The sequence below is a fragment of the Aethalodelphis obliquidens genome, unplaced genomic scaffold (genome assembly GCF_003676395.1).
Source record: "Aethalodelphis obliquidens isolate GAN/ISIS:26980383/991018 unplaced genomic scaffold, ASM367639v1 scaffold24, whole genome shotgun sequence".
Taxonomy (NCBI): Eukaryota; Metazoa; Chordata; class Mammalia; order Artiodactyla; family Delphinidae; genus Aethalodelphis; species Aethalodelphis obliquidens.
In genome coordinates, this window is record NW_020837968.1 from 20,305,447 (window position 1) to 20,321,413 (window position 15,967).

The 15,967-nt window shown below is 37.8% G+C and overlaps 1 protein-coding gene across 3 annotated transcripts in view; it reads right to left on the bottom strand.

The window, feature by feature from the left end:
* CNST (consortin, connexin sorting protein) overlaps positions 1 to 15,967 on the bottom strand; it is a 115,583-nt gene that overhangs the window by 4,280 nt on the left and 95,336 nt on the right. For 2 of the 3 annotated variants that reach the window (XM_027122392.1, XM_027122391.1), the window contains exon 10: positions 1,596 to 1,731. In XM_027122392.1, coding sequence (XP_026978193.1) covers positions 1,596 to 1,731 — 136 coding nt within the window. Of the gene's footprint in view, positions 1 to 1,036; positions 1,243 to 1,595; positions 1,732 to 15,967 lie in introns of those variants that run through there. The other variant, XM_027122393.1, reaches the window with a different exon arrangement.

Consider the following 15,967-nt stretch of genomic DNA (forward strand, 5'->3'; position numbering starts at 1 on the left):
TGTGGTTTCAGGATTTTTATAAAAACAGGATTATGTAATTGTATTGTCCTGTGATTTACACATTTACAGTTTAATAGATTTTAATAGTTAATAGACATTAATAGATTTAATAATTTATACTTAGCATAATTTTTATACACACAAATAAAAAGGATCATATCATTCATGTTGTGTTTCTTGGTTTTTTTTTGGTTTTTGGTCAGTTCAGTATTTTTACCATCTTTTCTCTTTTTGGCATGATTCCCACCCACCCTCTTATCTTTGTTAACAATCTAGTTTATGTACTTTTCTGGGTATTTCTTCATTCTCATATATTTATATACAAACATTTAGATACAATTTATTTTAAAACATCTACTTTGTTTTAACTACATGCACTGATAGTATTTAGAGCTGTGCTGTCCAACATGGAAGCCAGGAGGCACAGGCGGCTACTGAGCACTAGTTACGTGACTTAGTGTAAGACGAGATGGCTACTAAGGGAACTAGGGACTGTCAGTTCTAAATTCTGGGTTCCCCCTACTATGTATGCAATGATTCAATACCAATTGGTACAAACAAAGAATTGAGCACTTTATCTGGAGAGGACTGTGATAGTTACAAGCAAGGTGCAGAGGTAAAATGAGGGGTGGGAACAGATTATTTCCAAGGTTCCTACCAGCTTTATAATTGTAAAAATTTAGAAACCTCTACTGCTATCACTTTATGTCATATTTAGAAAGCGTATCTACATGTTGACACTGTTATTTTAACAATGCAGTTGTTTTATAAACATGAAAAGCATACTGACAGGTTCTTGGCTATATTTCTACTCACTCTGATTTACCTAGGCCTTAGACAAATTTAACCACTACCTTAAATATAAGCCCAGGAGGAAAAAAAAAATCAAACAATAGCAACAGTGTTAAACTGTACTCTTTTTTTTTTTTTTTCCGGTACGCGGACCTCTCACTGTTGTGGCCTTTCCCGTTGCGGAGCACAGGCTCCGGACGCGCAGGCTCAGCGGCCATGGCTCACAGGCCCAGCCGCTCCGCGGCATGTGGGATCTTCCCGGACCGGGGCACGAATCCGTGTCCCCTGCATCGGCAGGTGGACTCTCAACCACTGCGCCACCAGGGAAGCCCTAAACTGTACTCTTGAGAGACACCTCTTTCTACAGAGTCAAGAAGAAATCACCGAAGAGAAAATATTTGTAATCCATAAATATTTTCCACATCAGTCAAGAAGGAGTATGAACTGCCACTGAAAAGAAGACAAAAATAGCAGGCTCACTAAAAAACACCAAACAAAAACTAGAAAATAAAACACGAAACAAAGAAACTGAAATAAGCTCTGAAAATTGAGGACTATCTGTGGGACAGGAAGGCAATGAGATGAATTTTCCAACTTGTTCACTTATTTGAGCAAAACAAATTGCTTAGGAATTATTTAAGAACTGATGATAGTTTGATCCTCTGTGTTTCTTTACAGAAGATAAAGCAACTAAGTCCACATATTCTTTACAAATCCTGTTACCAAACACCTTATTGTACATTAATTCATTCTTTCAGCAAACACTGATCAAATCTGTGTTAGACACAGTCCGAGCACTTTACCTTGATCTAAGCTGTCGTCTATTTCTTGGAATCTCACTCTTCGCTTAGATGGTTTCTGTTGCATCTGGGCAGGATGATCTCCTACAGTATTATTCCTCTTCTTTAATATAGAGACCAATCCTTCAGCATGAACAACCTGTCAGAGATTGTAAGCACTGTTTGTTATATTATGGCGGGACATATCAGTGATGTTTTACATGTAATGGTAAGAAGGCTAATTCAGTTCAAGGGGTATCTGAAGTCCTATTAGAGGTTTAACCAATTCCTATAGAAAAAAATCACAGTCGTCAAAATCTAACAGAATAATACTTTGTCTTCAGATATTGCCAAATACACATATCTAAAACTCTGATTGCTCTTCTAAAGCCCTGAACTGATTCCAGGGCCAGGCAGTGTGACACAGCATGGACTGGAAATCAGGCCTAGTTTATCCTCATTTATAGCTCCGCTTCCCTGTTAAGTCATCTATAAAGTGATTCCTTATGGCCTCTCTTTGCTTAACCATTAGTCCTGGGTTTTGCTTTATAACAGAGGCTGCTTTTTTCATTCATCAGCAATTTTTAAGAAATGAACATGTGAGACTTAAAATATATTCGATACCAACTTTTAACATCAAAATGAGTGTTGTCCTCAGTTCCTCTGAGAAACTACACATTTACTAAATAATGTTCTAGTGCTCTAAATGTCTTAAGGACTTCTCTTCTAGAATATCTCTTAGACCCAGTTTACTAGGGACATATTACCCTGTAGTATGCAGAGGGTGGCAAACTATGGCCACTAGGCCAAAGGCCTGCTGCCTAGTTTTGCAAATAGAATTTAATTGGAGCACAGCCAAGGTTACTTATCCACATATCGTGTATGGCTGCTACAACGGCAGAAGTGAGTACAGACCATAAAGTCTAAACTATTCAGTATTTGGCCCTTAGAAAAAGAAAAGAAATAGAAAAAGACTTCTATTATTTCTTTAGTCCCCCTGCTACCCCTTTCTATGCTGTCTTTCCAGTTTTCACTTGGGACACCTCTCTTCTGCCTCCACCCCACCCTTTATTTAGGAACAAAGACAAAACAGAAACCCTTGCCATTTAGGAGTTAAAAGACTCTGAGGCACAGGGAGAAAGAGAACAGAATCAGTTGGTAGAGCCAACTGGGAAGCTGGAGGCCTTACCATAGGCCCCCCTAGGCAGTAGGTTGATTCACAGAAGTTGACTTGTGAGTTGCCTGCTTGAACAAGCTGTAGGTGATGACATAGGTGGGCATTGTGGCCCTAACACTGCTGATGTCAGTGACTTGCTGGTATCCGATCACTGTAAGCTGAGGACTTCCTGTAATGTCATTTATCGGATCAATGGTATAAAATATTTAATATGACTTCCAGTTCCAGCCAGCCACCTCTGATAATGAGCTATACATAAACATTACAGATTCTATTAGTTCTTTTTATAACTCAATGCTTTTAGGGCCAAATAACTCAATATAGTCTTCTACGGGGCTTCCCTGAACATGGGTCTATAGAAACCATTATCTCAAAAAAAAAAAATAAGTTAGCAATTTATTCTTTTTATAGAAAATATGTATTTCAGCTGATGTAGTTCTTCTGAGAAAGCTAAAATACTTTAGTGACATTAAAATGATAAGTACAAATTATGCAAAGGAATAGTTTTTCAAATCTTTCGTTAGAAAGCAACAATATTAAAGACCATCTTCATACAGCAAAGAAAAATGATTTTACAAGTACCTTGCTGAAACTGGGTACTTGAGGAAGGGAAAGAAACCCTAATAAGTTTCTAAAGAGCAAGACATGGAAAATGGAAATTAATTTTAATGAGTATATTACTACTAAAGATATATCATTGACTTTTTAAATTTTTAGTAAATGTAAAAAAAAATAGGAACTTTTCATAGATTCATTCACTATCTATTTCATTCCATAAAATAGTACATTTACTAAGAGTGAATTCACCTACCATAGGTGTTTTGAAGTTGCTTTAACTACTTAGGAAAAACAATCCTATTAAGAATAGTTACAAAGACAAGCTCCAGAGTTGCATTCCTGTTAACTGTATGTCTTTATGACCTGAGTTTTGAATCTGTAAATTCAAGAGACAGACCCAATAATAAATCAAAAGACACTGCAAATATGAATAAATGGATGTTGAAAGACCAAGAGAAACTCTCAAAATCATCTGGAAAGACAGAATGTGCTTCCAAGACCTAGAAGCTAGTCCTAGTGCAGCAGCTGTTAGGCCCCTACCTTACCTCCTGCTTGCCCTAATCTGGTGTGTTGGGCTCCAGAAGTCATATAGTTAAGGGATACAAGACTTCCCAAGTGGCCCCATCTTATTTACTATGGATGGCAATGAACTTTGGCAAATTTTTGAAAAAGGGAAGAAGTAAGAGTATGAGACATTACAGTTGTGTGGGATGAGCCAACATTTTATCTTGACACCCTCCCCACTCAACCCTTAATTCCTGGCAAAAAATCTATCCACAGCCTTTACATGCTTTTCCTTTTTCTCTCCCACCAAGAATCTTTTGTTTCAGCAGGCCTGCTCCAGTGTCTGAAGTGAAGGAATGTGTTCTTTTCCATTATTTCCTTTCAGTCTTATTCAGGGATCTTCTCCAGGGATCTTTCTTTTTTTAACTGCCCTCTTGTCCTATAGTTTACAGGGATGGTGGGACCAAGTTTAGGCATAGGAGATGCAAGCCAAGGGGGAAACTCTTAGAAGACAGGTGGGTGCGGTCCTTTCTGTTCTGACAAGAGTTTGGGGCAAGCGTCTTAGAACCTACCCCTAGTACAGAAATTCCTACTTATCATACCAAGACAGTCAAACAAAAAGAACTGACTTTGGTAGAGTTTACCTTAATTTTATGGTAGAAGGCAAGTAAGTTAAAACAAAGTCATGGTCTTAGTCTACAGTCTCATTCAGAAGACTGCCAAGTGTTTCTAAGTAGGTTGGGAAATTGAGTTAGGGCACATAGAAATGTGTCTTCTCCAAACTACTCTTAAAAAACATTTCTATGCCTTTTAATTTTTTAACATAATGCCAATATTAAAAGGTTAAGAAACTTTAAACCTCAAAAAATAAAGCTTTAAAAACTACATTTAGGGAATTCCCCGGCAGTCTAGTGGTTAGGACTCCACGCTCTCACTGCTATGGGTCTGGGTTCAATTCCTGTTCAGGGAACTAAGATCCCACAAGCCGCATGGTGCGGCCAAAAAAAACGTTAAAAAAAAACCAAACTAAATTTAGTTTCCCGCTTCAATTACCAAATTCCTTTCCTATCAAAACAAAGTATACCAAGCCTTTACACTGAGAACAAAAAGATTGTCTAAGCTGTAATTAGTGTAATTGTTACTGGTGGTACTCTATGAATAAGTGCAGAATTAAAACAAATAATGAAACATCCATCCGACCTAGCCCTGTATATTTATAAATAAATAGCTCTTCTGCACTTCCCCCTCAAACAGCAGTGATCATCTTAAATAGCATTTTAATAATGAACTGTTTGTAAAAAACAAAATTATTCTGCAACTCTGCTGGCACATTCAGAGAGGCCTTGCTGTTAGATCTGCCTCCTCAAATTAAAGGAGAAAATAGATACCAAATAATATTCTTTTACTGATCAAGGCTTTACTCAACCCAGAAACTCAAGGTTGGTAAATTTTGCTTGGTTTCCAGATAACTTGAGAAATAACATTCATAAATCATATTAGTATATTATAAACAGCTTAAATGCCAGCAATTTCACTGTAGAGAATGAAATTCCGGTCATTCAGGGTCAAATTTTCCAGTACTGTTCTTCACTGAAGGAACAAGTCATGGTTCTCTGCCTGGTCCTTTGGATTTGGGCTCCATAATAAGAACTATGATTTAGTGAACCTGCACTTTATGTAAAGACCTTTACATAATATTTCATACTTAATCTTTACAACTCTATTATACAGGCATTACCAGTCCTATTTTACAGATGAAGAGGCCAAGCTGAGAAAGCTTAAATAACTTGCTTACATTTGTAGCACCAGTTATGGGCAGAGTTGAATACTAACTCAAGATTAAACCTCTTGCCATTTCCCTAATGCGAAAAGATCTTATTTTCTATGAGTATTAAAATTTTGCTTAGTGTCATTTGTTATAATACATATTACAATTCAAATTAGATGAACAGAACTTTCAAATAAACCTAATAAGTTTCTTTTGTCTTTCCAAAACACTTTATAGCAATAAATCCTTATCTTATACATCACCTGAATTAAGAGATACTTAAACTAATGGCTAAAACCGTCAGTCTAGAGACACTGTGGAGGAGAAGGTTAGATGAAAAATCCTTTGTGTCATTCAATAATCCGAAAGTACATTAATGTCATGGCTACTACTACAGCAAATTAATATAACAAGTCACAGCAGGAGCAAGAGGAGGCAGCTAAATGGAGGAAATCCGTCTTCTAGAAATAACACGACGGTGCTCTCTGGCACTACAATGCTGCATCTTAGAACAAGACAACATGGAGAGTAAAAAACAAATGATGATGAAGTACATTGATATTGAATTTTTCAAAGATTAATTTAAAAAGGAAAAAAGGGCGCATGCGTGGTCCTACCACAATGTCGGCGCCTAGTCCATAGTGAGGGTGACAAGAAGTTAGTTTTCTTAAGACCAAGGAGGCAACCTTGCACCTGCAGGAAGACTTGTTGCCCCACCCATAGGGAGGAATAAGCTTCCTGTTACAGCTGCAACTGCTAAGAAGCCGGCCTTGCTGCGGTTTCTCCCAGACATTTTATAGATACCGTGTGGCTGACAGGGTCTTGGTGCTCCAGTCCGGTGTCAGGCCTGACCCTCTGAGGTGGGAGAGCCGAGTTCAGGATATTCGTCCACCAGAGACCTCCTGGCTCCATGTAATATAAAACAGCAAAAGCTCTCCCGGAGGTCTCCACCTCAACGCTAAGACCCAGATGCACTCAACGACAGCAAGCTACAGTACTGGACACCCTATGCCAAAAAACTAGCAATACAGGAACACAACCCCACCCATTAGCAGAGAGGCTACCTAAAATCATAATAAGGTCAGAGGCACCCCAAAGCACACCACTGGATGCGGTCCTGCCCACCAGAAAGACAAGATTCAGCCTCATCCACCAGAACACAGGCACCAGTCCCCTCCACCAGGTAGCCTACGCAACCCACTGAACCAACCTTAGCCACTGGGGCAGACACCAAAAACAACAGGAATGACGAACCTGCAGCCTGCGAAAAGGAGACCCCAAACACAGTAAGTTAAGCAAAATGAGAAGACAGAGAAACACAGCAGATGAAGGAGCAAGGTAAAAACCCACCAGACCAAATAAATGAAGAGGAAATAGGCAGTCTACCTGAAAGAGAATTCAGAGTAATGATAGTAAAGATGATCCAATATCTCGTTAATAGAATGGAGAAAATACAAGAAACGTTTAACAAGGACCTAAAAGAAGTAAAGCGCAAACAAACAATGATGAACAACACAATAACTAAAATTAAAAATTCTCTAGAAGGACACAATAGTAGAAAAACTGAGGCAGAAGAACGGATAAAGTGACCTGGAAGATAAAACAGTGGAAAGAACTACTGCAGAGCAGAATAAAGAAAAAAGAATGAAAAGAACTGAGGACAGTCTTAGAGACCCCTGGGACAACATTAAACGCACCAATATTTGAATTATAGGGGTCCCAGAAAAAGAGGGAAAGAGAGGGACTAAGAAAATATTTGAAGAGATAATAGTTGAAAACTTCCCTAATATGGGAAAGGAAATAGTCAAGTCCAGGAAGTGCAGAGAGTCCCATAAAGGATAAATACAAGGAGAAACACTCCAAGACACATATTAATCACACTATCAAAAAATAAATACAAAGAAAAAAATATTAAAAGCAGCAAGGGAAAAACAACAAATAACACACAAGGGAATCCCCATAAGGTTAACAGCTGATCTTTCAGCAGAAACTCTGCAAGCCAGAAGGGACTGGCAGGACATATTTAAAGTGATGAAGGGGTAAAACCTACAACCAAGATTACTCTACCCAGCAACGATCTCATTCAGATTTGTTGGAGAAATTAAAACCTTTACAGACAAGCAAAAGCTGAGAGAGTTCAGCACCACCAAACCAGTTTTACAACAAATGCTAAAGGAACTTCTCTAGGCAAGAAACACAAGAGAAGGAAAAGACCTACAATAACAAACCCAAAACAATTAAGAAAATGGGAATAGGAACATATATATCGATAATTACCTTAAATGTAAATGGACTGAATGCTCCCACCAAAAGACACAGACTGGCTGAATGGATACAAAAACAAGACCCATATATATGCTGTCGACAAGAGACCCACTTCAGACCTAGGGACACATACAGACTGAAAGTGAGGGGATGGAAAAAGATATTCCATGCAAATGGAAATCAAAAGAAAGCTCGAGTAGCAATATTCATATCAGATAAAATAGACATTAAAATAAAGAATGTTATAAGAGACAAGGAAGGACACTACATAATGATCAAGGGATCAATCCAAGAAGACGATACAACAATTATAAATATATATGCACCCAAAATCGGAGCACCTCAATACATAAAGCAACTGCTAACAGCTATAAAAGAGGAAATCAACAGTAACACAATAATAGTGGGGGACTTTGACACCTCACTTACACCAATGGACAAATCATCCAAACAGAAAATTAACAAGGAAACACAAGCTTTAAATGACACAATAGACCAGATAGATTTAATTGATATTTATAGGACATTCCATCCAAAAACAGCAGATTACACTTTCTTCTCAAGAAATCATATCAAGCGTATTTTCTGACCACAACGCTATGAGATTAGAAACCAATTATGGGGAAAAAAACGTAAAACACAGAAAAACATGGAGGCTAAGCAATACGTTACTAAATAACCAAGAGATCACTGAAGAAATCAAAGAGGAAATCAAAAAATGCCTAGAGACAAAGGACAATGCAACACGACAATCCAGAACCTATGGGATGCAGCAAAAGCAGTACTAAGAGGGAAGTTTATAGGTACACAAGCCTACCTCAAGAAACAAGAAACATCTCAAATAAACAATCTAACCTTACACCTAAAGGAAATAGAGAAAGAAGAAGAAACAAAACCCAAAGTCAGCAGAAGGAAAGAAATCATAAAGATCAGAGCAGAAATAAATGAAATAGAAACAAAGAAAACAATAGCAGAAATCAATAAAACTAAAAGCTGGTTCTTTGAGAAGATAAACAAAATTGATAACCCATTAGCCAGACTCATCAAGATAAACAGGAAGAAGACTCAAATCAATAAAATTAGAAATGAAAAAGAAGTTACAACAGACCCCACAGGAATACAAAGCATCCTAAGAGAGCACTACAAGCAACTCTATGCCAATAAATCGACAACCTGGAAGAAATGGACAAATTCTTAGAAAGGTATAACCTTCCAAGACTGAACCAGGAGGAAATAGAAAATATGAACAGACCAATCACAAGTAATAAAATTAAAACTGTGATTAAAAATCTACAAACAAACAAAACTCCAGAAGCAGATGGCTTCACAAGTGAATTCTATCAAACATTTAGAGAAGAGCTAACACCCAACCTTCTCAAACTGTTCCAAAAAATTGCAAAGGAAGGAACACTCCCAAACTCATTCTATGAGGCCACCATCACCCTGAGAGCAAAACCAGACAGAGATACTATGGAAAAAGAAAACTACAGACCAATATCACTGATGAATATAGATGCAAAAATCCTCAACCAAATACTAGGAAACACAATTCAACAACGCATTAAAAGGATCATACACCATGATCAAGTGGGATTTATCCAGGGATGCAAGATTCCTCAATATAAGCAAATCAATCAATGTGATACACCATATTAACAAACTGAAGAATAAAAGCCATATGATCATCTCAACAGATGCAGAAAAAGCTTTTGACAAAATTCAACACCTATTTATGATAAAAACTCTCCAGAAAGTGGGCATAGAGGGAACCTACCTCAACGTAATAAAGGCTATATACGACAACCCCACAGCCAACATCATTCTCAATGGTGAAAAACTGAAAGCATTTCCTCTAAGATCAGGAATAAGACAAGGATGTCCACTCTCACCACTATTATTCAACATAGTTTTGGAAGTCCTAGCCACGGCAATCAGAGAAGAAAAAGAAATAAAAGGAATAGAAATTGGAAAAGAAGAAGTAAAACTGTCACTGTTTGCAGATGACATGACACTGTACATAGAGAATCGTAAAGATGCCAGCAGAAAACTATTAGAGCTAATCAATGAATTTGGTAAAGTTTCAGGATACAAAATCAATGTACAGAAATCTCTTGCATTCCTATACACTAATGATGAGAAATCTGAAAGAGAAATTAATAACAATTAAGAAATTATTAATTAAGAAATTAATAACAACAAAAAGAATAAAATACCTAGGAATAAACCTACTTAGGGAGACAAAAGACCTGTATGCAGAAAACTATATGACACTGATGAAAGAAATTAAAGATGATACCAACAGATGGAGAGATATACCATGCTCTTGGATTGGAAGAATCAACATTGTGAAAATGAGTATACTACCCATAGCAATCTACAGATTCAGTGCAATCCCTATCAAATTATCAATGGCATTTTTTACAGAACTAGAACAAACAATCTGAAAATTTGTATGGAGACACAAAAGACCCCGAATAGCCAAAGCAGTTTTGAGGGAAAAAAACGGAGCTGGAGGAATCAGACTCCCTGACTTCAGACTATACTACAAGGCTACAGTAATCAAGACAATACGGTACTGGCACAAAAACAGAAATATAGATCAATGGAACAAGATAGAAAGCACAGAGATAAACCCACGCACCTACGGTCAACTAATCTATGACAAAGGAGGCAAGGAAATACAATGGGGAAAAGACTGCCTCTTCAATAAGTGGTGCTGGGAAAACTGGACAGCTACATGTAAAAGAATAAAATTAGAACACTCCCTAACACCATACACAAAAATAAACTAAAAATGGATTAGAGACCTAAATGTAAGACCGGACACTATAAAACTCTTAGAGGAAAACATAGGAAGAACACTCTTTGACATAAATCACAGCAAGTTTTTTTTGATTGACCACTGGTGGTCCAAATGGGACCTAATGAAACTTAAAAGCTTTTGCACAGCAAAGAAAACCATAAACAAGACGAAAAGGCAACCCTCAGAATGGGAGAAAATATTTGCAAACGAATCAATGGACAAAGGATTAATCTCCAAAATTTACAAGCAGCTCATGCAGCTCAATATTAAAAAAACAAATAACCCAATCCAAAAATGGGCAGAAGACCTAAATAGACATTTCTCCAAAGAAGACATACAGATGGCCAAGGAGCACATGAAATGCTGTTCAACATCACTAATTATTAGGGAAATGCAAATCAAAACTATAATGAGGTATCACCTCACACCGGTCAGAATGGCCATCATCAAAAAATCTACAAACAATAAATGCTGGAGAGGGTGTGGAGAAAAGGGAACCCTTATGCATTGTTGGTGGGAAGTAAACTGATACAGCCACTATGGAGAACAGAATGGAGGTTCCTTAAAAAACTAAAAATAGAACTACCATATGACCCAGCAATCCCACTACTGGTCATATACCCAGAGGAAACCATAATTCAAAAAGACACATGCACTCCAATGTTCACTGAAGCACTGTTTACAAATAGCCAGGTCATGGAAGCAACCTAAATGCCCCTCGATAGACGAATGGATAGGGAAGATTTGGTAAATATATACAATGGAATATTACTCAGCCATGAAAAGGAACGAAATTGGGTCGTTTGTAGAGATGTGGATGGATCTAGAGACTGTCATACAGAGTGAGGTAAGTCAGAAAGGGAAAGACAAATATCGTATATTAACGCAAGTATGTGGAACCTAGAAAAATGATAGAGATGAACCAGTTTGCAGGACAGAAATTGAGACACAGATGTAGGGGAGAAATGTATGGACACCAAGGTGGGAAGGCGCCAGGGGGTTGGGGGTGGTGGTGTGATGAATTCGGAGATTGGGATTGACATGTATACACCGATGTGTATAAAATGGATGACTAATAAGAACCTGCTGTATAAAAAATTAATAAAAAATAAATTAAAAAAGGGATCATGATCTGTGGTGTTTATCCCAGGAATGGAAGGATTCTTCAATACATGCAAATCAATGTGATAAACCATATTAACAAATTGAAGGTGGAAAACCATATGATCATCTCAATAGATGCAGAAAAAGCTTCTGACAAAATTCAACACCCATTTATGATAAAAACCCTCCAGAAAGTAGGCATAGAGGGAACTTACCTCAACATAATAAAGGCCATATATGACAAATCCACAGCCAACATCTTTCTCAATGGTGAAAAACTGAAACCATTTCCTCTAAGATCGGGAACGAGACAAGGTTGTCCACTCTCACCACCACTATTCAACATAGTTTTGAAAGTTTTAACCACAGGGATCAGAGAAGAAAAAGAAATAAAAGGAATCCAAATTGCAAAAGAAGTAAAGCTGTCACTGTTTGCAGATGACATGATACTATACATAGAGAGTCCTACATATGCTACCAAAAACTACTAGGACTAATCAATGAATTTAGTAAAGTAGCAGGATACAAAATTAATGCACAGAAATCTCTTGCATTTCTATACACTAATAATGAAAAATCTGAAAGAGAAATTAAGGAAACACTCCCATTTACCATTGCCACAAAAAGATAAAAATCCCTAGGAATAAACCTACCTAAAGAGACAAAAGACCTGTATGCAGAAAACTATAAGATACTGATTAAAGAAATTAAAGATGATACAAAGATGGAGAGATATACCATGTTCCTGGATTGGAAGAATCAACCTTGTGAAAATGATTATACTACCCACAGATTCAATGCAATCCCTATCAAACTACCAGTGTCATTTTTCATAGAACTAGAACAAAAAAATTAACAATTTGTATGGAAACACAAAAGACCCCAAATAGTAAAAGTGATCTTGAGAAAGAAAAATGGAGCTGGAAGAATTAGGCTCCTGGACTTCAGTCCAGACTACAAAGCTACAGTAATCAAGACAGTATGGTACTGGCACAAAAACAGAAATATAGATCAATGGAACAGGATAGGAAGCCCAGAGATAAACCCACGCACATATGGTCACCTTATTTTTGATAAAGGAGGCAAGAAGATACAATGGAGAAAAGTCGGCCTCTTCAATAAGTGTTGCTGGGAAAACTGGACAGCTACTTGGAAAAGAATGAAATTAGAGCACTCCCTAACACCATACACAAAAATAAACTCAAAATGGATTAAAGAACTGAATGTAAGGCCAGACACTATAAAACTCTTAGAGGAAAACATAGGCAGAACACTCTATGACATAAATCACAGCAAGATCCTTTTTGACCCACCTCCTAGAGAAATGGAAATAAAAACAAAAATAAACAAATGGGACATAATACAACTTAAAAGTTTTTGCACAGCAAAGGAAACCATAAACAAGATGAAAAGACAACCCTCAGAATGGGAGAAAATATTTGCAAATGAAGCAACGGACAAAGGATTAATCTCCAAAATTTACAAGCAGCTCATGCAGCTCAGCTCAAAATCAAAAAAAAAAAAACCAACCCAATCCAAAAATGGGCAGAAGACCTAAACAGACATTTCTCCAAAGAAGATATACAGATTGCCAACAAACACATGAAAGAATGCTCAACATCACTAATCATTAGAGAAATGCAAATCAAAACTACAATGAGGTATCACCTCACACCAGTCAGAATGGCCATCTTCAAAAAATCTACAAACAATAAATGCTGGAGAGAGTGTGGAGAAAGGGGAACCCTCTTGCACTGTTTGTGGGAATGTAAATTGATACAGCCACTGTGGAGAACAGTATGGAGGTTCCTTAAAAAACTAAAAATAGAACTACCATATGACCCAGCAATCCCACTACTGGGCATATACCTTGAGAAAACCATAATTGAAAAAGAGTCATGTACCACAATGTTCACTGCAGCTCTATTTACAATAGCCAAGACATGGAAGCAACCTAAGTGTCTATTGACAAATGAATGGCTAAAGAAGATGTGGCACATACATACAATGGAATATTACTCAGCCATAAGAAGGAATGAAATTGAGTTATTTGTAGTGAGGTGGATGGACCTAGAGACTGTCATACAGAGTGAAGTACGTCAGAAAGAGAAAAACAAATACCGTATGTTAACACATATATATGGAATCTAAAGAAAAAAAATGGTTCTGAAGAAACTAGGGGCAGGACAGGAATAAGGACGCAGACGTAGAGAATGGACTTGAGGACATGAGGAGGGGGAAGGGTAAGCTGCGACAAAGTGAGAGAGTGGCACTGACATATATACACTACCAAACGTAAAATAGATAGCTAGTGGGAAGCAGCCGCATAGCTGCTGGGAGATCAGCTCGGTGCTTTGTGACTACCTAGAGGGGTGGGATAGGGAAGGTGGGAGGGAGGGGATATGGGAATATATGTATATGTATAGCTGATTCACTTTGTTATAAAGCAGAAACTAACACACCATTGTAAAGCAATTATACTCTAATAAAGGTGTTAAAGATAAATAAAAAGGAAAAAAGTTTTTTAAAGTAAAAATATGAGTTTTATAATGTACCTAAGTCTCTAGATGAGGTACTATCTCATGTTTTTGTAACTAGCTTTTATTTGCTTAAAGGGACAATTTAATAAGTATAAAATAGGAAAAGAAATGGTAAGAATATCAAGATAGCATCCCACTTTTTAAGCCCCAGTAAATCATTTAGATAGGTAGATTCTAAAACAGAACTCCTGATTCTCTTCCTCTCAGAACTGCTCCTTACCACCCTACCTCATATCTAATTCATTAGCAAATCTTTTTAGTTCTTCCTTCAAAAATATATCTTCACCACATCCATCACTACTGAGTCCTTCATTATATGTCATCTGAATAGTTGCAATAACTGGATTGGTTGCCTTTCTTTGGCCCCTACCTGCAGTTTGCTAGTCTCCATAGAGCAGGCAGGAAACAAATCAAGTCACATCTTCTGTTCAAAATCCATTTCAAACTTCTAGCACCATTTAAATTGAATTCCATTTCCTTACCCTGGTCTATGAGGCCCTACAGGAACCAGCTCCAGCTTGCCTTCTCCACCTGGACTTCCTACTGTCCTTCTCCTGTTCACTGCGCTCCAGATGTGCTGGCCCTCCTGCTGGCCCTCCCATTGCCTTCCCCTACACCCTGGTTAATAGAGCCTGTTCCTCCATCCTACCCACCACTTCAGTCTCTCTACACCCCTCCACCCTGCTGAGATTTCTTCAGAGCCACTACCAATATATGAAACTGTACTGTTTGTTTTTATGTGAACTCATTTATTACGTGTCTCTCCCTCTGAAGAGTAAGTGTGACGAGAGCAGGTACTTGATCTGTGTTCACGGGTGCCTCCTTAGTTTCTGCAATACAGTAGGTGCTCAAGAAATGTGCCAAAGAGCAAATGAATATATAGATGAGCAATTTATATAAAGACAGCACCTAGCCTATACTTATTTGAATAACATAGCTATTTCCCTTAAAATAATCAAATCTGTCCTTAAAGGTAATTTATTTTTCTAAGTGAACTAGGTCAAAAAAAAAAAAAAGAAAAAGAAAAAGAAAAAAGGGGGAGGCGAGGAGGAAGGCTTACTGTGTATAGGTGGCTGTGTTGGCTCTGTAGAGAATACAAGAAGGTATTCAACAAGATCCCTGCGCTTAAGGAGTCTGCAATTTAGTGTCCAATGCAATGCGCCCACGCATGTGTGTGTCCTATAATAACAAGGGAATATTACAGGTAGACAGAACTTTAGGAGGAATGGTGTTCAAGCCCCCCCCTCATTATGGACTTCAGTGATCAAGAAATAATGGCAGCAGCTAGCATTTATTGAGTACGGACCATGGCAGGCACTGTGCCTTGCACTCTATGTGCTAAAAAGTCACGAACTAGATCTTGAGGGTTGAGAAGAAATAATATGTGGAAAAGAGTTCATCACCTGTGACAGAAGGTAAAGATCAGAGGTGACAATATGTGAGGTGTATCCGGAAGGCAGCATGGAGGTCAGGCTGATCACAGTATAGGTTAAGAACAAAGGAACGGCAGGAGATGGTGTTGGAAAGGTAAAGTGGGCCAGATTACCAACTGTCCTGAATAACAAGCCACTTAGTACAGCCTTCATCCTGGAGCCAAATGGAGTCGTGGGAAGAGACTGACAAGCAAAAATTATTTTATAGCAGAGGTTTAAATTAACAGTCTATGTGTTAGACCCA